General features: G+C 35.5%; 1 protein-coding gene across 2 annotated transcripts in view; it reads right to left on the bottom strand.

Moving 5' to 3' along the window:
• VTA1 (vesicle trafficking 1) overlaps nucleotides 1-21,161 on the bottom strand; it is a gene marked incomplete at both ends in the record, with an annotated part of 41,166 nt that overhangs the window by 2,071 nt on the left and 17,934 nt on the right. Inside the window, 5 exons of one of the 2 annotated variants that reach the window (XM_081998460.1) lie at nucleotides 4,877-4,957; nucleotides 6,777-6,950; nucleotides 15,415-15,526; nucleotides 20,313-20,388; nucleotides 21,012-21,139. In XM_081998460.1, the coding sequence (XP_081854586.1) occupies nucleotides 4,877-4,957; nucleotides 6,777-6,950; nucleotides 15,415-15,526; nucleotides 20,313-20,388; nucleotides 21,012-21,139 (571 nt within the window). The remainder of the gene's footprint in view (nucleotides 1-4,876; nucleotides 4,958-6,776; nucleotides 6,951-15,414; nucleotides 15,527-20,312; nucleotides 20,389-21,011; nucleotides 21,140-21,161) is intronic. The other variant, XM_081998461.1, reaches the window with a different exon arrangement.

Genomic DNA, 21,161 nt, shown 5'->3' with positions numbered 1-21,161 from the left:
TACAGTATGAGCTCTATTAATGTTTTGCTGGCATAACGCCTTATTTATTATGAAATCTACTTCAGATGCTATTATGACATAACTTGAGGGAAAAAAGTTAACAATTTTAAATTTATAAACCAAAGTTTACACAGTAAGGGTGTTGATCTTTTGATGTGCTCGGTGGCCTCAGCTCCTACTGAAGTCAGCACCTCACAATGGACAAGCAGAATAGAAATAAAATAGCTCTGTGTTGTTAAGTTTTCAAAATAATGTGAAACTTAACTATAACATCTGTACTTACATCAAAGGTATCGCCACAAAAGTTACTAACTGGCTTCAATTTACATTCTAAGGGTTAAGCAGCTTTGGAAAAAGGGACCTGGAGGTCATGGAGGACACCAATTTGTCCCTGAGCCAACAACCTGCCCTTACAGCAAAGAGGGCTAAAGGCATCCTGGGCTGCATTAGGACTGTTGCCAGCAGGTGGAGGGAGGTGATCCTTCCCGTTTATTCAGTGCTAGTAAGGCCACGCCTGGAGTATTGTGTCCAATTCTGGGTTCCTCAGTACAAGACCAAGCACTGGCACAGGGTGCCCAGAGAGATTGTGGAGTCTCCATCCTTGGAGAGATTAAAAAGCTGTCTTTCAAATTAACAGAGACATTTTTTCTCAAACTTCTTCCTTCAGTGCTGCAAATTAAACCATGGGGAGAGTGCAGGGGCAGGGAGAAGACATAAAGGACATAGTCCCAAGCAGCTCATTTTACAAGACCCTTGCTTGGGCAGAGGGGTTGGACCAGAGGACCTCCAGAGGTCCCTTCCAACTTCAACCACCCTGTGATTCTGAGCTCTAAAAAAGCCCAACAACACTGAGATGGGAAAAGTATTCTGTATTTATCCTGAAACAAACCTGCTCCCGTGTTAATCTGAAATAATTAGCACAGTAGTTTTATTTATTACTGAAATGTGACAGACATATGGAACCCATAACTAATGTCAACACGCAAGATTCTTTTAATTTAAGAGGAACACAAAGTGAAAACCAAAGGCAATTTAACTAGAGATGCTGAAAATCATGTTGGGGAAAAAAGCAGTTCTAGAATGAAAAGATTGTGTATTTTACATAATGTACCTGCTTCTCCCTGGTATCCTTTTCTATCCATCAGATGTTTTTCCTTTTCATGAAGTTGACCAAATAGAAGGCAACTGATTTAAGAACGTTTTAATAATGCAATTTGGTGTATAAAAACAGTGATGGCAAAGGTAACTAAAATTATTTTTGAAACAAGATGCTCTTTTTTCCCATTAAAGCACTTAAGAAATTGGAAATACAAATCGTGAAAGATTTCTTCTTAAGATCATGAAAATATGTAAAATATCAAATTATTATTTCTGCTTTGCTTGTAGAAAATCAAACACTATTACATACACAGCTAGAATGACAAAGGGTTTCTCTATACTATGCCACCTGTGGAAGGGAGAAAATGGCAATGTAAGAAAACTTTATAAAAACTCTGTGTAGCACAACCATGAATGCATTTAGTGTTAGCAAAATCTAAGGGTAATAAATTTTTTAAGCAAACTACACCAGAGAAGTGCAGGAACACATTACAAAAAGTTGCTGTGTAGCTCTACATTCTGTTGTCAGAGACATTAACCAACACTTAATTGCATAAGCTTTGACACTTTCAAAAGTCAGTGTTAAACTCTGAAACCTGTTCTCACAGGATAGGACAATTATTGAAGGATTCACACCGACTAAAATCAAAGGAATACTGTTACTTTAACTTAATTTTCTTTTCATAAAATATTCCAGTCTTCTCCACCAAAAGTTTCTCTCCCATTATAGCATTAATCAAATTGCTTCTCCCATGTTATGGGAAGGAAAGAAAATATATAATTTATTTTAAAAATATACATTTGATCTCACTACTAGAAGGAGTCTTGCAGGAATATGTGGAATATCCTGTTTGGCTATGACTATACTAGTACATTCAAGAGTGCCAGGGAACGCGTCTCAGCACTCAAACTTGACTGTCTACACTGTCAAACTGCTGGAACAGACTCCAGTATGGTTTTGGCCCATGCAAACTAGCACTTTCCCAAACAATTCCTGGGCACAACTTGTGGTTAGAGCAGGCTAGAGACCATTCAATATTGGCAGCCTTCATAAACTACCTTGTTTAGAAGGTTTAAAAGTTTAATAGTATGGATGCGAGTGGTTCTGTGCCAGCTGTTCTCAGTGTGAAATATTTACAGGTATGTTTAATTTATTAGTATAGACACAGACATCATGTCTAAATAGTGGAGCAAGTGTACTTTGCACTGTGCTTGCTCTGTGGATCTGCTGGAGGGCAACACTGATCCCTCCTTCCCATCCAAAGGAAACTTCAGTTCCATAGGAATGGTGCATACCAAACTCAATACACAGCCAGGATCTAGCCCAAATATATATATATAGTGCAACTCAGGAACTGGGGAGGCCTCCTAGTTCCCACAGTTTAGTAAGTCTATTATGAGATACAGGCATTACTAAATCTACTTACAGGTCAGGGAACAAGGCTACTGTGGAACCGAGTACTGTTGGCATAAAAAGGACTGCCCAGCAGCACAAGGGGAAGAGTATCTGCTGTTACTCTTACATGTATAGCTCAAGGAAGGACGCTTTGGGTAATACCAGGCACACATGACAGGATGGCAACAGGAAAGGACAAAAACCTTCCATTGCTCTCAAGCTTCTTAATTCTATGCATGCAAACAAAACCGTTACTCTGTCTCTCCTGACTGATCTGTCCCTTAATGCCCTCTCAAACTTCTGCATAACTGATAGTGTATTTTCTAAGCTTTCAGAACCAAGGATCTGTATGAGTTGTATCACCTCTTAGGGTGCACTTTAGCAAAACTTCCTCATAATAAGCTGTTACAAGACCCAAGCTTGTAGTGACACAACAGATGTGCAAAGGAGGAATGCAGGCATGCAAATACTCAGGTTAGATCAAGTTAGAGATTCCTCACTGTGCTTAGCAAGGGTCTTAATCTATTACAGGATAGTAGTTGCTATGAATTCTCAGAAACACAGGGTATCTTACTTCACTCAATTCCTTTTTATTTGTATTTATGTACTTATCAAATCAGGTTATCACAGGTAGGTGGCTAGAGGGAACAATGCACTGATACTATCCAGGTATTGAATAATGGAACTTCTAATACTTAATGAAGAATTAAAGTTTAAACCAAAATTATGACATTTTGACAACAAGAAATAAACATTCAAACCAAGAAACAATGATGGCTAAAATTTTTAGAGGAGTTATCTAAAAGCCTATTAGAATGACTGTCTAAAGTATCATGATAAGCTGGTTAAATATGAAAGCTTTGCTGCCAAACACCACAAAATTTCCTTCCCAGCTAGCAGTTACTACAGTAAAATTAAGTAAAGCCTTCAGCTGCTTTGCTTAAGGAACTACCGAAACCCTCACAACAGCCCCCAAAACTCAAAAACTATCACCAAGTTTAAATGGTTCAGCTACAGGTCTGAGTTACTGTTTTAAATGTTAGCTGTTACATGAGACATTACAGTAATACGCCAGACAAACAATAGGATGTGCCTTTTGTTCTTCAAGAGAACACAAAAGGTTAGTTGTCTCTATCAAAGGTAAATTTTGTTATTTTTATCTTTTTAAGACATCTTCTACAAAAATGGCTTCCTAATATATTAAGATGGACACATCCTTAAACATTCTTATAACAGCAGACTAAAATCAAGCCAAATATAAGCATTCCATTGAATCAAAAATGCTTTTTCAGTAAAGCTGGTATTTTAACATAGACACCCTCTTCAACAACATAACAAACTAGAATATTTTAAGTTATGATATACAAGAACATACCTATCCAAACAGGCAACATTTGACTGTACGTAGTACTGGAACTTAAAACATCAATTACATATACTATCAGCTTTCCCTAGTGAGGATAAACGGCAGGGTAGAATGTGAACATATTTCATAGCAGGACTTCTAGGCCTCCTCCTCACTCAACATCCATGTTATATTGCCAACAAAAATCTGATTATTACAAACAGATGTAACGTATATTTTTATTATTTCTATTCTATGGACAGAAAAATTCCTAGAAAACAATAATTTGTCCAAATGTACATCAGTGTTCAAATTGGAATCTAGGATGATCCCTACTCTTTCACAGGCCATGGTTTCCCTAAGGTTAGCATTTATGTGTGCACTTCAAAGCATGATATATGCAAGCAGACATAAAATACATGTAATATAGGTTATCAGTGATTTTAACATCAAAGATAGACGGTGTTTTAAAAGATAAAAGCCTTGATTAAACAGTACATCAAAACGACATCATTAGCAGTTCCTTATAAATTATTTCATTTAGTACAGGTACTACTTATAATCAAGAACCACATATAACAATTATGCTGCAGCAGAAAACACCACTGGAATGTCCTGATTATTTAAGTGAATAAATAATGTACGTACTGATCCTGTAGAAGAAATTTTAAGTAAAGGGAATATGTATTAATTACCAAAAATATAATTTAGCAAGGCTATCAGGAATATAGGTTTTGCTAAGTATATCAGAACCTCATCCGAGAAGTAACAACATAAATAATAAAAAGCCTAACACAATGCTAGCTCATGGGTTCGAAAAAGTGTGATAGACAACACCAACCATACACTGTAGCAAAGCTTTCAGAAACTATTAAACACTCAGCAACACAATGTCTAGATAATGTCCATTCTTTTTAAAATTTCTGAATTAGTAGCATTCAGATAATGACAACATTATTTCTCAAACTTCTTCCTTCAGTGCAAGGGAGACATACAGGACACAGCGGGTCCATGTACAGACAATATAAATGCCTTACCTGCAGACTGAGCACTGTAAAGGGAAGGATCGACTAGAGGAATATTCTGAGGAGCAGGCTGAATGGTGTTACTTGTCACTCCTGCAAATCAATGTATAAAATTGGACTTGGGTTATTTTTATTTATAGACTTTAAAACTAAGCAGACAAAATAAGCAAATAAAACAGGTAAACCTAATGACTCAATGATTTTTAAATTAAGCAGCTGATAGCTTCCCAATTCTGAAAGTTTGTAACAAATAATTTTAAGACACTCACTTCAGACCATGAATGTTTTATAAAATAATACAGAAGAATTTACAGGCTGTCATTCATGTAATCAGTACCATATTACACAGAAATTTAATTTCAAACATTACAAAAAATAAAAAATACTAGTCCAAAAGACACTGGTTACCCTAGAGTATTGAGGAAAACCTGCTAAAGAAGAGTAGGAGTAAACTTTAGTATTTGAAATCTAATTTCTACCTTTTAATATCAGAGAGAGTCACCATTATTGTATTTTTAAAGCCTTATGCCTGCCATCTCACACCTGAAAACTATCTCCTTCCTCATTCCTTTGAAAACAATTGCTGAGAATAAAAAAGGCTAGCTAGATTTAGAAGGGAAATCGTGATGCTAGAAGAAGAAACAGCACTTTATGCTGTGAAGCGTTCTTGTATCTGTGTTCGTATTTTAGACACTCACATTTGCATTGATCCAAAACTATATTTTTGCAGTATGTCCAGAACACACCAGACTAACATAAAGTTATTTCTACAACATCTTCTACGTAGGAAGATGGTATAATCACTTTTCTAAATTATCTTTTATTTCATGGAGTGACTGATGGGGTTAAAACTATGTAATGCAAGGAATTCACATATTTGAATACATGAATAATAATGAAAATATAATGAAAATTCATCATTTTCAAATCTGGTAAAAACAAAGAGCTGAACATTTACCCAGGCTGAATGTAAAAACAACAGTCTCCCCCTCCCAGACGCAAAAAACCCCACCTATCTGAAGGATTTCCCTTTGATAAAGCTGAAAAAAAGAGCATCCTGAACTTTTCATAGGGTCGAAGCATTTTAAAAATGAGAAAGTGAAAGAAAAGGAGGAGCTGTGACAAAAATATCTCATATGTTTTGTAATACAAAAATGTATCTGAACAATCAAATTATCATCAGAATTGAAATAAAGAGGTTTTAGTTTTTTAGTCTTATTAAACATCATTATAAAAAGGTAACATGAGGTGAAAAAGTTGTATTCACAAATCATTTAATACAACTTTTTTTTTTTTTTTTTAAATACAGCAACTGAGAAGACCTTTGTGTTTTTACGAACTTGGTTTTGGTCCAAAAATGACACAGAATAAGGATGTAGGAGCCAGTATGTTTAGCAAAAGGGACAAAATTTCCATTAATAATATTGTTTGAGGTCAATCACACTAAAGTACTTGCACAGGAAAAGGAGCATAAACCAAATAGAAGAAAAGTATGAATGGTGCATCACGCGCGACTGTTATAGTGTTGTAACAGTTTCAACACTATGTTGGATATGTTCCCACATAAAGAACAGCAGTCTATCGGCACACGGTAAGCTAAATATGAGATGAAGTAATATAATTTCATCTATCAAGTGAAAGATTTGAGAAGAAAAAAACATTCTGTCTGCAGAAACACTCATGCCTTCAGTCCATATATCTCTTCTGGCAAAATGCTCCAAAATATGAATTATGTATTCTAAAAACCATAAAAACACAAAAAAATATTTCCAATGGTATTTTTACAATGTTAATTTATGAAGTTGCTTCTGCCATAGAATACATAATTATTTTACTTTATATTTAATGGAAAGAGGGCTAGAATTCACCTCTCAATAAAGGCATGAATTTTTTGGGTGTGATTCCAACATACCTGTGTTATGAGGTAATTCAGCTGGAGTGTTGGCTGGTGCATGGGCACCTGGTGGTATATGTATGCCAGTGTAATTACTAGTTGGTATGTTGTTAGCTTCATACGTAGATGATGATGTTGGTTGAGTTGTTCCACTATGGAGAGAAGATGACCCTGCTTCTTCCCTTTCAACATCTGCTAAGATGACACAAAATAGGAATCACTGCAACTCTTCTATACAAACACTTGAAAACTTAGGCTTTGTTTTAAAACCTCCTTTCAAACTTTTGTTAGTAGAAAAATTGCCACCACAGTGTGACATAAAACATTTATTAACCCAAACTACCTACAGCTGATTTGACAAAGTAAAAAAGCAACAATAACAAAGGATAAAGATCTAGAAAACATACGTATTTTCAAATATCTCTTCTGTTTAAATTGAATGATCACCTCATTAGTGGTCTGAATATTAGCAATTTGTTTCATTAGTACAATCCCTTCTACTTCCATGTACTGCATCCACAGGAGTTGAACAAGGTACTACAAATAGGCAGTAACCTGTATTTTAATATAGACATGAACCAAAATATGGAAAACTGTATTTGCCTTACAAACTCTCTGTAAAAAGACAAACAGTGCCAATCCTTCCACCTCACGTCAATTAAACAAACCACAAACAAATAACAAAAAAGAGGAACTTTTGGAAAGTAACACCAAACAAGAAAACACAATGCAACTTAGCTGAGCCATAACTGTATCTAGAACAGTTAAAGTACATAATCCACAGTAAGAATAATGAGGTTCAATATATCCCATAGCATGTAAAAAGAACATCTATATTATTTTTCAATCTAGTCATGTTCTTAAGGTTCTGGTCTAGTTTGTTCAATGTTGCTTAGAAGGCTTATGGTCCAATCTTATTATTCTAATGACCCAGTTAATTTAGAATATGGTTGATTTCTGCCCCTTAATTTGAATTCAGTTCAATTTAAAAAAGCTAATTTTCTTTTACTCTGTGTGCTCATCTGTATCAATAACGTCAGGTGGAACGAGCACAGTTTGGGGAATGGCTTTGTTAACAGCCAGTTCTTTAAAGGGAGCAAAACGAATATGGGAGCACAAAACTTGTATGTGTCTAGAGATGGCAAGAGAGATGTTTTTTCTTTATGAAATCCACACTGATCTTCAGCTATACAAGACTGTGTTATGCAAACACCTCTACTTCTTAGTAATTAAACAGTCTACTATTACAAATATCAGAATTTTTTCCCACGTAAGGTCTGTTTCCTCCCAGAAGCAGTTCAGGCACTACCTTTACTTCCAATTCACAATAATATTTACTACAATAAAAGGCTATAATGTGGAGTAAAATCAATAGTATTGTCATTAGGATATTTTTACTGGACTTAAATAAATACACAGTTAAAGAATATATTTTTGTTTTCTATCGCAAAGTTGTAGTAGTTTACTTTCATTCAGAACATCCAAGTACTAATAAATTCACAAATCCCCCAAATCCACAGTCTAACACCAAGAATCTTTATTTAGAAGTATTAAAAGGCAAAGAAACCTAGAAGCAGAGTTCTGTCAGATCTGTCAAGCACTGCTAGCAGCATTTAACATAAAAACACAGAACATGGTAAGATTTTTGTATGTTACTCTTTTATTTTCACTTGCTGCAACCAGTATTTCAGGCTGTGGTTTTAAGAAGCTATTTCTGACATATGCAAATAAACATCTGGCAGATTTCTGGAAGGCAAAGGATATCTCAAAGTGCCAGATTTTCCCTTTGCTGTATTTTTTGCTAGTAACTCATACTGCACTATCATGTGGCTAACATGCATAGAAGGAAAATTATACGTGTTAAAACTGCCAAACAAAAGGTGAGATTCAAAAGTAAACACCAAATATGCTTCCTTTTCAATAATAACATAGTGATAGGAATAAGCCATTGGTTGAATGCTATAGTTTTCCGCTTTTTGTGTTAACTAAAAAAATTATTTTAAACCAGTTTCAGAAAATAGTATTTAGTTTAACAAAATCCCAGAGACTCACTCTAGGTAAGATTAATGAAATAGTTACACACAACAACTCATGCTGTCTGAAGGTAAGGCTGCCCAAGTTTGTATCACTGTTACCAATTATTTATAGCTTGATCAAATTGTAGCCATTGAGTTGGATTTTCCATGTCAGGTATCTGCACGAAGCTAGTATTTTGGGAAAGCTGTTGTAAAAATTACGAAGCCACTTTTGAGAATGAGGGAGTGGGAGAAAACATGCTTTCGTTGTACTCAGTACTTCAACCAAGAGACATTACCTCTAAGTTCTTGCCCAGACTTAAAGCATTAATGCATTTTTTCCTTTTTTTCTGCCCCCTGCAGCTTCCTGTTGCCCTTATCTGGCTCTTCAGCCCCATTCTGATTTCTCTCTCTCTGCACCAGGACTTCATATCCCATATCTGCCACCCTGTGCCCCATACTCGTGTCTGTCTTGCGCTACCCCCCAGTCTTCTCTCCAAGACATTCCCAGTTTCAGCTTCAAACTTCCTCACTGTGTATTTCATGGTCTCTAGTCACTGCCGTAAAAGTGCAATGCTGTAGGCAACACTGGCCACAGAAGAGATGAACTCAAATAGTTAAAGTCTGGCAATGTTACCAACAAAAAAAGTAAGGAAAAAAAAGTCTTAGAAGTGCTAACCACCCTTAGTAACAGTGCCTGTAAGAGGCAAATTCACAAAAGGGTGATGTATTTTTTATTCAGGCATATGTATCAAGAGAACAAGTTCAACTGTTTGATTTCCTCATTATGCAATCGGCAAATGTTAAACTGTATTAAACATAAAAGTAGCTTTGTTTAAATTAACTCTTCTTAGGTGTTTAAACTGCCCAAATGTCATCAAAGCACTGTAACTATTCTTTCTGCAAAGTAAATATTTAAAATACTCTTCATCAAAGAGTAAAGTATTAGAACCATTTTGAGATATGTGCTTGGAGTATTCGTGAAGAGCTTTAACAGTAGTACTAAATAGAAGGATTTCAGGCTGCTGCAAAAGAACATTTAACTCAACAAACTGTTCTTAAGTTCTGTGGTTAGAACATCCATAACATTATTGAAAAATAAATCTTTTCCAGGGAATGGGAGTGAACACCAGGAAAATTAGAGAATTAATTTATCATAAAACAGTAATAACCTAGAATTTAAAGTTCCTCGCGATTTGCTTGAAGATCCTGAAATACTAGGCTGTGAAACAGTGACTCCATTGTTTCACATTCAGTTTCATCTCCAGCTGAGTTTCTCATCTTGGAACGTCATCAGCCTTTGTGCTTGGATCCCAGCATAATGAATCCATATGTTCTTTAGATTTTGCTCAGAGCTACAGTATACCCAGACTGTTTATTTGGGGGTTTAAAATTATTATTTATTTATTGAAGGCAAGTCTTAGTGGAATAAGGCAAATACCCCTGGCCCCATAAGCAACAGTCCAAAGATACTTCCATATAAATAGAGGATTCTCAAGGCTTAATGGCATTCTCTTGTCTAGTGAGGGAAGCACTGATTATGATTTGACATCAGCAGCCCAGAGCACTAAATTTAAAACTAGCAAAATTTTCATTTTTAAGGAGTCCAGAGAATTAAAAAGCTAATACTTTTGCCATCATCTATGAATTTTAATTTTAAAATATTTTCTTTCCTCATTCTGCTGTATTGTTTTTCTCTAGCTGGAGATGCTGGTAAAAGATCCATAATGCAAGGTTCTACTGAAACAACTGCTCCCCCCACAACATTGAGAAATGGACCCCAAAATCCATCAGCTCTCCTTTCTACTAGTTGGGACTACACAGGCTTCCTGAAATTCTGCAATACAAATGTAGAATACGTATTACATATCGCAATGAAAGTGGTGACATTTAATATATTTTATTACGGCTATACTGCGACAATTTAGGAACTTTTTCATATTTGAAATTGCACTTTTAATTTTTTTCCATTAGTATAAAATCTTGTTCGATGATCTAGGGCTACTGCTAAGTGACCTTTATGTGTACTCTATGACTCGTATTCCAACTGCATTTAAATCAAGGATGTCATTTTAAGGTTTCCATGGTAGCATTCTGACAAAAGCATCCATAAATCCAGCAGCAGAACTGCATAAAGCCTGCCTATGTTACTGTAAAAACATCTCCAAGAGTTACAGTATGGTTTTCAAGAATCACAAAGAAAATAACACTTTGGAAAAAAATGGTAATTTGTCAAGCTACAGAGACCTAGTTTCACTGTGTTTAAACAGACTTTTTCCACTTGCAAAGGGAGGAAGAAAATGAGCAAGCAGAAAGGAATGGGGAAGGTCCAGTTGTACATTCAAACAGTGCTGCTTTTCTTCTTATGATGCACAAAGCAAGAATTGACACTTTTTTTTTTTACCGATTCTTCTAATAAAAATTAATTTGCATAAGATTTTTGTCTTGGTTGTGCAAAGCATTATGGACACCTACGCTACAGAGTTAATTTCCAAAAATAAACGTCAAAAAGTATTTTTCATTTCATTTTTCAGAAAATAAAAGGCTGTGAGAAATTTTCTTACTACATGAAATACAATTCAACAAATAAAAAGATATTGCCAAATTATAGATATTGCAGGCTCCCTATCAATAGGGATGTTAAAATTTTGGCTCACTCAGCATTTGTGGCCCTTTTAATCTGCACGTAGACATAACTTTCAAGTCTTCACCTATTCACACTACCACTTGTAATGAACTTGCAATGAACAGTAAGGATTTGAGTAAATTCTGTATTCTACTTTCCGTCCTACCACAGTTTCTTTTGCAGCTTTGAGCAAGTCAGTTACCTTTGCTTCCACTTTAATAAAATAAAGAAAGAGCCTATTTTTTGCTGCTGAGGAACAATTATTGTTTCTACACGAGCTGCATACACAGATTTTTAGCAAAAGCTCTGTAATCTTTGCTTAGAAATTGTATTTTTGCAATTGTTTAGAATTCATAATTAATTTCATGTAATCAGGTGAGCTTTGTAAACATTACCACACTAAAAGCCAGACCACTAAAGAGCACTCATTTAAAGCTAGAAATATTTAACTGGGCTATTCATTACATTCACTCTAACAAAAGATTTTTCCCACATGTTGTTTTCTCCATTAAATTATCAAACTGGTGTACTTTCACTTACAAAGATGTGGTAATGTTTGCAGCTGAAGTTGCATCATAAGTCTCTCTAGCTACAGCTGCACCAACAGTTAAGCAAACTGCCTTGAAAAAGACTGTATATTGAAAAAGAAATTAGTTTGCTAATACTTCACTTCAAATATAGCTGTGCATAATTTGGAGCATATTTCAGTGGGTAAGATAGCCATTCCAGTGTTTAAGTCTGTAGGGCATCTTTAGGTAAGGAAAGCGTAATAACAAGAATAAACAGGTAGCTTGGAAATCAAATTGTCTCATACTCATTATTTGTTCACAAATATTTGAATTTACTTATATTGCAGTGTTTCTAAATTATTAATAGCCAAACACATTTTATCAGGAAACTGCAAAGAAATTATAATTGGCACCCAGGCTTTTATACACTTCTGTTTACTTTTAACAAAATAAAGGCTAACAATAAACAGGGATAGATGCTTGGTTCACATTCTCATAAAAAAAAAAAAAAGGTGATGATGTTTTTTTTTTTTTTTTTTAAACTGTGACAGTGCCCAGAAGATATAAATGATAAGAGATTACACTGTGGAGAGCCACTTTCCACACTTTTTTGGCTAAATTTTGGCACCTCTATCTGGCCCTCTCCCCTTTGCACCCATTGCTTCCCTTTTCGATATACAACTGAATGATTTTTTTAAAGAATCATAAAAAGGTTGAAGGATCCCTTGAAGGTTACCTGGTCCAATTCCTCGCTCATAGTAGTGCTAACAGACATCATGCTGCTCAGTCACAGAATGGCTGAGGTTGGAAGGGACCTCTTGAGATTATCTAGTGTAAACCCCCTCTTCAAGCAGGGTCAGCTAGAGCTAGTTGCCCAGGACTGTGTCCAGCTGGGTTTTGAGTATTTTCAAGGATGGAGATCCCATGAACTCTCCTGGACACTCTTTTCAATATCTGACCACATTCATGATCAATATTTTTTTTCCTAATAATTAATTCACATTTTCCTTGTTGCAACCCGTGTCCATTGCCTGTTGGCCTATCACTAGGCTCATCCAAGAAGGTTCTGGCTTAGATCTTCTCTACACTCTCCCATTAGGTACTTTAAGACAGCAGTAAGAACTCTCTCTAGATGCACTCGACTTCACCTTGTATGCCATGTTCTCCAGTTCACATTCAGAAGACAATAGAAAATTCTCATAATTCAAGCAATATACTACTTTCTAACAAAGGTGGGCTTGGAAGGAGTGACTAAGACTGCCTATCTTCTACTTCCTTACACTTTGCTCACTGTCTGATAAAGGTGGTAAGCTAGACAGTTTCTATTCACGCTACTTTGTCACTTTTTATCTTTTGCTGTACATTTGTCTTCTGCTAAAGAATCAGCTAGTGGTTGCCAAGTGGAGTAGGATGCTATACCTTACTGGAAGGATCACCAGTTTAATCTTCCTATAAATAGTACGTCATGCCCATCCTCCTCTTTCTTCACAGATGAACAGGAAAGAAGCTTCAAAATATGAGATTGCATGATGAAAAGATTGAGAACCAGAAGAGAAATCAGTTTTCTAATGTTTTGACATGTTTAAAACCAATGTGCAGAAAATTACAAGCCTATTTGTAACATATTTGAAATTACAGGTTCAGACTTCAAAATTTCCACTGAAGACTCAGGAACAGACTCCAAACAAATGAATGGAAACAAACAAATAAAGATTTGTGTATGCGTGTGTGTATAAATATACGGATCGTATATATTAATACATATGATCATAAAACTTTATGTAGCCACCTCTACAATTACCTCTTTTGTACTGTAGATTTGTTTATTGATTCTTTTTATAAAAAAATTTATTAAATTCAAGCTTAAGTTAAGAGATAAATGAGCATCAACTTGTGACATTTATTCAAGCCACAAAGTCTTGTATGCTAACTAGCTCAGAGGAAAGTTTCAAATCATTTAATGTTCTTAGTCGTTTCATTAGATATGTGAAGAATTATACATAGAGGTTATTGTCATTTGTGCAGAATTAGTCTGAATTAATTCGCATAATGAAAATATCCATTCCAAAGACATCCTATTTCTGTAAGAGATCCACATATAAATTTTGTATTTCAAGCTTCTGTGTTGACTGGGGAGGAAAACGAAGAAACCCCTTATTAATGAAATTGATTGCTATCAAAAGCAACTAGTGAAACGCAAAAAGAATTAAACATTCATAAAGCATTAAGCATAGAAAAATGGCAAACAGCAAAAATGGAAAAGTAAATGGGTGAAAGTATAGTGAAAGTTAATTTAACAACTACATACTAATTGTATTTTGATGTATTTCAGAAATGCATACTTTTTGGCATGTATTTTGCTTTTATCAATAATTGAAAAGCATGGTCAGTTTACACAAAGAACAGTAATACTATTACCTGTTTCAGCAGTTTAACAAAAGAGTTTTTTAAGTAATTTCATTCTCTTGTGTATCTGTGAAGCCTCTGGATCTATACTTCAGCAATAGGTTGACATTACAAAGTGTAGAACTAATATGGCAGCACTGTTTTGATGGTTTAGTTATTTTTAGTAAAAATAGAAATAATGGCATAAGAGAATATAGCTGCCTCTCTCAGAACAGGTTAGGATGTGCTCTTGTAAGACAGAGTCTCCTTAGTGTGTGTTCTGTTACTTCATGGTGAGGCTAGCTTGCATGCTCACAGTGCTGGTGTCTGCCTTAACAAAGCTCTAAATAAGAAAGGTTTGGATGCCCCTAACATTTCTTCCTGAAGAACTAAGACTTTTAAATTAGCAGCAGATTTTAGACAGGTCTGAATGCATCAAATAGAAAACAGTAATAAGTTTGGGAGGTTTTAAACAACCTCTTCTGGTAAACATTCAATTCAGTAAGTGAGTGTCCTTGGAAATTGGCACTTTTTGTCTAACCATTAAGGAGGTAACTTTGAGGAATCCTGTACAGGAAAATCAGGTAGCTAGAAGAACACAGGAAGTAACTAAAAATACAAGGAAAAGTGAGATGAATGAGAAAGCTCTAGGAAATCCAATCTAAAAAGAATAGGCCAGAAACCTATTTTGAAAGCCACATTATTATACAGGGAGGAAGGGGTTGTCTCACACCTATTTAAGTCCTGAGAGAGGATAAATCGGCAAAGGGTTCATAACTTAAGAGAAACAGATTTAAAAGAAGGACTGTGGGTAGCGTTAAAGAAATGCATGGTTCTGGCCCGAAAGTGACAATGCCTTCTTAAAGAGTAGCTGTATTCAAAATAATAATCTTCACTACAGAGGAAAAACAAACAAAAAAATTATTTACCAAGTCAATAAAATAGTACGGTCCAATAAAAATAACAGTAGGAGAAGCAGAAAAAGCAGAAGGTAGCCCATTGTGAATGGAACATTAAACAGGGAAGCATCCTGTGGGGTGCTCCCTGAAGAATGGTGCACACCACCATTTCAGTCTTGGCCCAGCCCTCTGCTCTTTTAAAAAGAAAAGGGAAACACATACCAAAGCTCTCTCCTTCCATTCCGATAGGCCCAGGCTGAGGAGTCTCTCCATTCTTCAAGCAGTTATGAATGTACGCTGCCTTCCACCTGGCGTACTTCCTGTGCTGGGCGTTCTGGGGAAGCCAAAAGGCCAGCCATTTTAACCACTCACTTCTGAGAATTAATGCATTCAAAATAGAGAAATACAAGCAGGTTTTCCACCCTGACATGAGATTATAAAACTAAACGGCTTTCTCTACTATGATTTGACACCCCTTTAAAGAAAAACAACATATGTGAAATTAATCAGTGAATTAAAAAAAATATTAAAAGAACAGCTCTAACTGGAGCTCAGCATGAAAGGAAAATGTGGAGATCTTCAATTAGTGAAGCACATCAGGAAAAGGAAATAAACTATACCAGGACCATCTACGGTGAAAGACAGAGCAAAGTGTAGTAATTACTGACATGACCTAATAAAGAAAACTTCCTGTCTCCATAAACTTAAGATGATTATTTACCTTAGATTTAAGCATCTGAAACTTAAAATGCTACTCCTGCTGATCCATAATATAAAATCTTTTCTAATTACATTATTTTATATTTTAAAAATGTATTTAAAAGCATGAATACAGAAATGCTGCTGTAGTTGCAGATTAATGTGGTGGGTGGGGGATATTCTAGGACATAAAATATTTTGATTTAGTATCTTTACAACATAGCTAAAAATCAGATGGACTTTAGCAATACATAAACTACCTGCAGAGCAAGGGGTTACAATAACAACAACTTTAAACTGTTAATCACAAGTTTAATAGTTCAGTTACTAGAAAAAATATTAGTACTTCTCAAAAAATTACTATATTGACAGTCAATACTATTTTTGGCCAACTCTCATCTTCTGAAATGGTGTCAATATGAAGCAACGGCAGTGAGAAGCCAATCTGCTACTTGCCTTTCTGATTCCATTTGCAAAGTAACAGTTTGAAATTGAAAAAAATTTAATAGTAGCTTCAGTATTTTAAAAAAACAACAACATGATTTTCCAGTATTTTCAGATTCTGGGAAAAAGGAATCGAGGAAAAGCATTTTATTTGGGTTTTCACAGACTCCTCTTTTCACAAAACATGAGTGATTGAAATAAATTACTAATTTCAAAAACTATTTTAAGATTTTTCCGTTTCATTTTTAAAAATATACTTTGCTGTTCTTAGGTGCAACTTTAGTATGTCAAAACATGAAATGAGTATAGGCCACTTCTTATCTCCTGGGACTTTTACAAGAAATCTTAAACTGATTATGCAAATCAACTACTTTGCCAAAAGTTGTAAGAGAAATAACCAGTTCTGAAAGTTATGAAGTAATATATTTCAAAGAACAAGGCTGAATATAAACAGAGATGAGACATGTGGACGGACGAGTGGAATAATTTGGCCAAGTGAACAATGCAGGTTGATAGCTTGTTTCACATCATCATCATCACCTGCAAGATACTGGTGAGCTCAGATTTCCACAGTAACAATCACAGGTAAAGTGGTTTGGAAACTGAGGTAGACAGAATAATCTCTCTTTAAAAGTCCTGACTGAATTACATCCATAGTTTTTGAGAATTAATAAACTGAAATTCAAAATTGTACTTCACAAAGTCTATTTCACTGCCATCTTGAACAGGGTAGAAAGTGACAGTATAATGGATATCTCCAGCAAGCTCCCTTGCTCATGTTTAATACATTGGTATCCACCAGGATGCTCACACAGCCCAGGAGAAAGATATAGTCCTAATTTTCACAAATAAAATGTTCTCCAGAAAAAAGCCTATCCTGATGACAGATTTATTAAAATGCATTCACTATTCCTCAGAAACGAAAAATACAATTGGAAAACATGGCTTTCTGTTAAATACTTCCTTTTAAAACTCTTTCTTGGCCAGGTAGTGTTATAGATGAAATTCTTTTATCATTCACAAATACACTAGAAGCCACAAAATGAAGAAATATACACCCACAGTATGGTGCTTTTAGAAGAGAACATTATGCAAGATTTAACAGCTTGTACATCTCCCCTCTGTTCTAATACTGCAATTATTTCTTGGTAAAGTATGAAGATGCTGTTGTATCGGGTGTCTGTACCCAGGTGCTGGCAACAGGGGGGTGGCAGGCGTGGCATCTGTGAGGAGAGGCCAGGGCAGCCCTCTGCCAGACACGGCCAGCTCCAGCAGACCCAGCGCAGGACACTGCTGAGCCCCTCAGCCAGGCTGGTGGCACCTCTGGGAAAGCGTATTTAAGAATGAGCCAAAAAAGCACCCACCAAAATGCTGGACAGAGAGAGGAGAAGGGAACAAAGAGTGTTTGATGTGTGTCAGTCTGTATCGCAAGGGCAGAGCTTATCATTCCAGAACTAAGAACCTACATTTTGTCGCTTTTAGTTTGTTTTTAATATGCACTGCTGTCCCTTTCGGAAGGCTGTATGAACGTTACTAGAAGATAAATGAAGATAACACTACTATCACACAGCTTCTTCCTGATCTGACATAAGCTGTGCCTTCTAAAACACATTTTGCAGAAAATCCTTTTGCCTAGTTCTAATTTTCTGATATGGAACACCCACTGTTTCCTGTGCAATCCACTTGCCAATTAAAAATATACATATTATTTACAGTACCCATTCTCTGATTTCAGGTGTCAAGTATCTGCCTTCTATGCCTTCTGCTGTTAATTTAAAAGCCTTTTAATAGTTGATATTCCACACATATGCAGACAATTACATACTGAAAAGACACACAGACTGTCTGAATAATAAGAATGGATAGAAAAGTTAGATGACAATATATAACCAGGTGTCAGACTGAGCTTACTTCAGGCTAACAAAAGCTTCTGCAAAAGTCTAAGGCAGTCACATTGTCATACTTGTCCCATCATTCCTTCATGTGATACTGGATAAGGAAACTGTTGAAATGTAATGATCCTAGCGAGAAGTGCAAATCTTTTACTGTATTTCTTGCACACTCTCTTTTAACAAAGTCTTCACTGATTAGTCAATCAAAATGAGGTAATTCTGCTTCTTTCCAATTACAAAGCACTTCTGTCCTTTCAGCATCAACAAAAAAACCTCACATTCAGTAGTAAACACATCACTGCTAGCATTCCACATTGACATTTAAAACCATTTTTTCCATCTACAAGAAGGATTGCTTCAGGACCTCGTCAGAGTCGTCACCAAATCAGTGCACTGTCCCGTGCACTGGATTCCTACCATCTAAGATGATCGTCCTTTTCAGTCCAATTCAACATGCATTCACTCTCTGGCTCTAGGGACATTATTATTTGGTATCGTAAAGGATGTCAGGGTGCATAGCAGCCAGTTTTAAGAGAACACATGAAAGAGCAATCTTACTTGCACCTCTTAGATGAAAATTGTGGACTGGTATAGTCTCAGTCTCGGGAAGATGTGGAATCTTGCAAGAATACTTGGCCAAGTGTTCTTCTTGGGCAAGACCTGTCTTTAATAGGTATACTTACGTTCCCATATGTCATAGTATACAAGAAGTACACCGCTATCAAAACCATTCTTTTACCTTCCTTCCAGTATTTACAAATGAAAGTAGCCACAGCAACTGCATTTTAAACTGAACAAATATGCATACATGTTAGGCACGTGTATCAGATCAGCAATTTACATAGAGGATGTCAAGTCTGTGAATTCCAAGCAGGGCATGGAATAGTTTGGGACCAACACAACCACGGGCTTCTTATGGGCCTTGCAAAGCAGCAGAACTTTTGGTTTCTTAGGCACTTTTACTAGTGTAAGCGTGGAAGCCTATAACACTCAAGCATGTGAGAAAAAAAAATATTTGCAGATTATCTGTGTGGATTTAGGTATCCTGAGACATATTCAGCACTTACATGACCAACACTTGCTGATTTTGTCTCAGATTGTCTAGCATCATTGCTGTTACTTACTTATTTTTTCAGGTATTTCAAAGATTTAACAATGTTTGAAACTCATCTTCATGAGTCAGTAGCAGCTTTCTCTAATTTTTTTTTTTCTTTGCTGCAAGTTTTTAACTATACCATGACATTCTCAAAATGAGCTTCTCATTCAGTTAATTTAGCAAGAAAACCTCACTTTTAATTTTCAGAACAAGTATTAAGAGTACCTGCTCCTCTATATCTGAGATTAATTCTTCCGTGGGGCATGAATAACAGAGAGCAGCTGACTATGCACCTAGTAGAAAAGTTTGTTTTAAAACAGACCAAGAGATTATTCTGCTGTGCCTTAATAAAAGTAGTCATGATCTTGTTCAGCCAATTCTGGAATGCTTGTTTGATTAAAAAACTTACCTGCCATTAAGAGGACCGTGTTAGTTACTTTAGTAGATAATATTTTAAATTAAAACATTCATGTCCTAATGGCCAGATAGCAAGCCATTTTTTATGAAGTAAATTCATATTCCTCCAACTTAAGATATCACCATTTAAAAGTAGGGTTTATTGCAAAACCAAAAACATCTGTTCTAACTAAAACTGTACACAATTCCACCTCAGTTACTAGCACTAAATTTCTTGCTTGCAGGGTGAAAAAAGTGACAGTGGAAAAAGCCTGGAATCTTGCATCATTTTTCCCTATAATCATTCGTACTTGCTCAATGTAATGTTATGTGTCCCACAGTAATAATCAGACTTTGCATTTCAAACCGATACTTAAGTCATGAAGCATCATCTAACAGATAACAGTTATCTAATATTTCACATATAATTGATTTGAAATACTTAGCACAATTCCTTATGACTTAGTAACACGTATTTGACTACACAATTAGAACCTATGTTCTCTGAAGTTCATATTCACAAATTAAAACAGTAATTTGCACCTGTGCTAGGAAAAGCAATCAGATAATACGCTGATATCCCTAACACTTACCTCTTCAGATAGCTCCCCAAATACTGTTAGAACGTCTATCAGGAGACTTGCAGTATAAAAGGACTTTATCATGTTTCTGGAAAAAAGAAAACATTTCACTAACTTTGTAATGTCAGTCTCTCAGGACCACATTTCAGAAGTTGGCATTTTAGATCATACTGGCTTATTTCAAGCCAATCATCGCTATTTTTTTCTTTTTATCTTGTATTACACAACTTACTTCACAATGTTTAAATTTAGCAATATATTAGTTAGTCTCCTGACTACTATGCAGAAAGTTTTCAGTATTTTTTTTAAAGCTGGTCATCTGTTCTGCACTTAGTTTCTAGGTTGGAATGTTCAATATATCAACATGCTGTAGTAATTACTGTAAATCAAACCACATAATGTATCATCACAACTATTTTATTATCATTGAACAGTAAAAACTATAACATGCTCGATGTCAAGGTCAGTATTAGCCCAGGGTTTTAGAAGGCTTGCCAGTAAGTGAGCAATCTCTTAGAGAACACAAGAAGGAGGATACCAGTTAATGTCTGAAGTTAGAGACATACAAGTAGTAATAAATCAAGTTTTCTGAAAGAGAAATTAACATATTAAAGCACAATTCTTGTTTCCAGTCACATTAAAGAGTTAGGATATTCAGATTTCCTGACCAGTATCTTAATTCAGATAACAAAATCAAAGACTGTCACCTACTTATGAAATTGCCCAGCTCTGTCTTCATTGTCTGCATACAAAAACATTTTCAAAGCATAATTCTCCACATGAGCAGAACCAACAATTTCCTGAGTAATTGCTTCATTATCACCAAATTGCTTTTTCATCTGAAAAAAGTTGAAAAAAATA

The sequence above is a fragment of the Phaethon aethereus genome (genome assembly GCF_964289735.1).
Source record: "Phaethon aethereus genome assembly, chromosome: 3".
NCBI classification, from domain to species: domain Eukaryota; kingdom Metazoa; phylum Chordata; class Aves; order Phaethontiformes; family Phaethontidae; genus Phaethon; species Phaethon aethereus.
The sequence above is the reverse complement of the archived record's forward strand: the minus strand, read 5'-3'. Positions and strand labels throughout refer to the sequence as shown.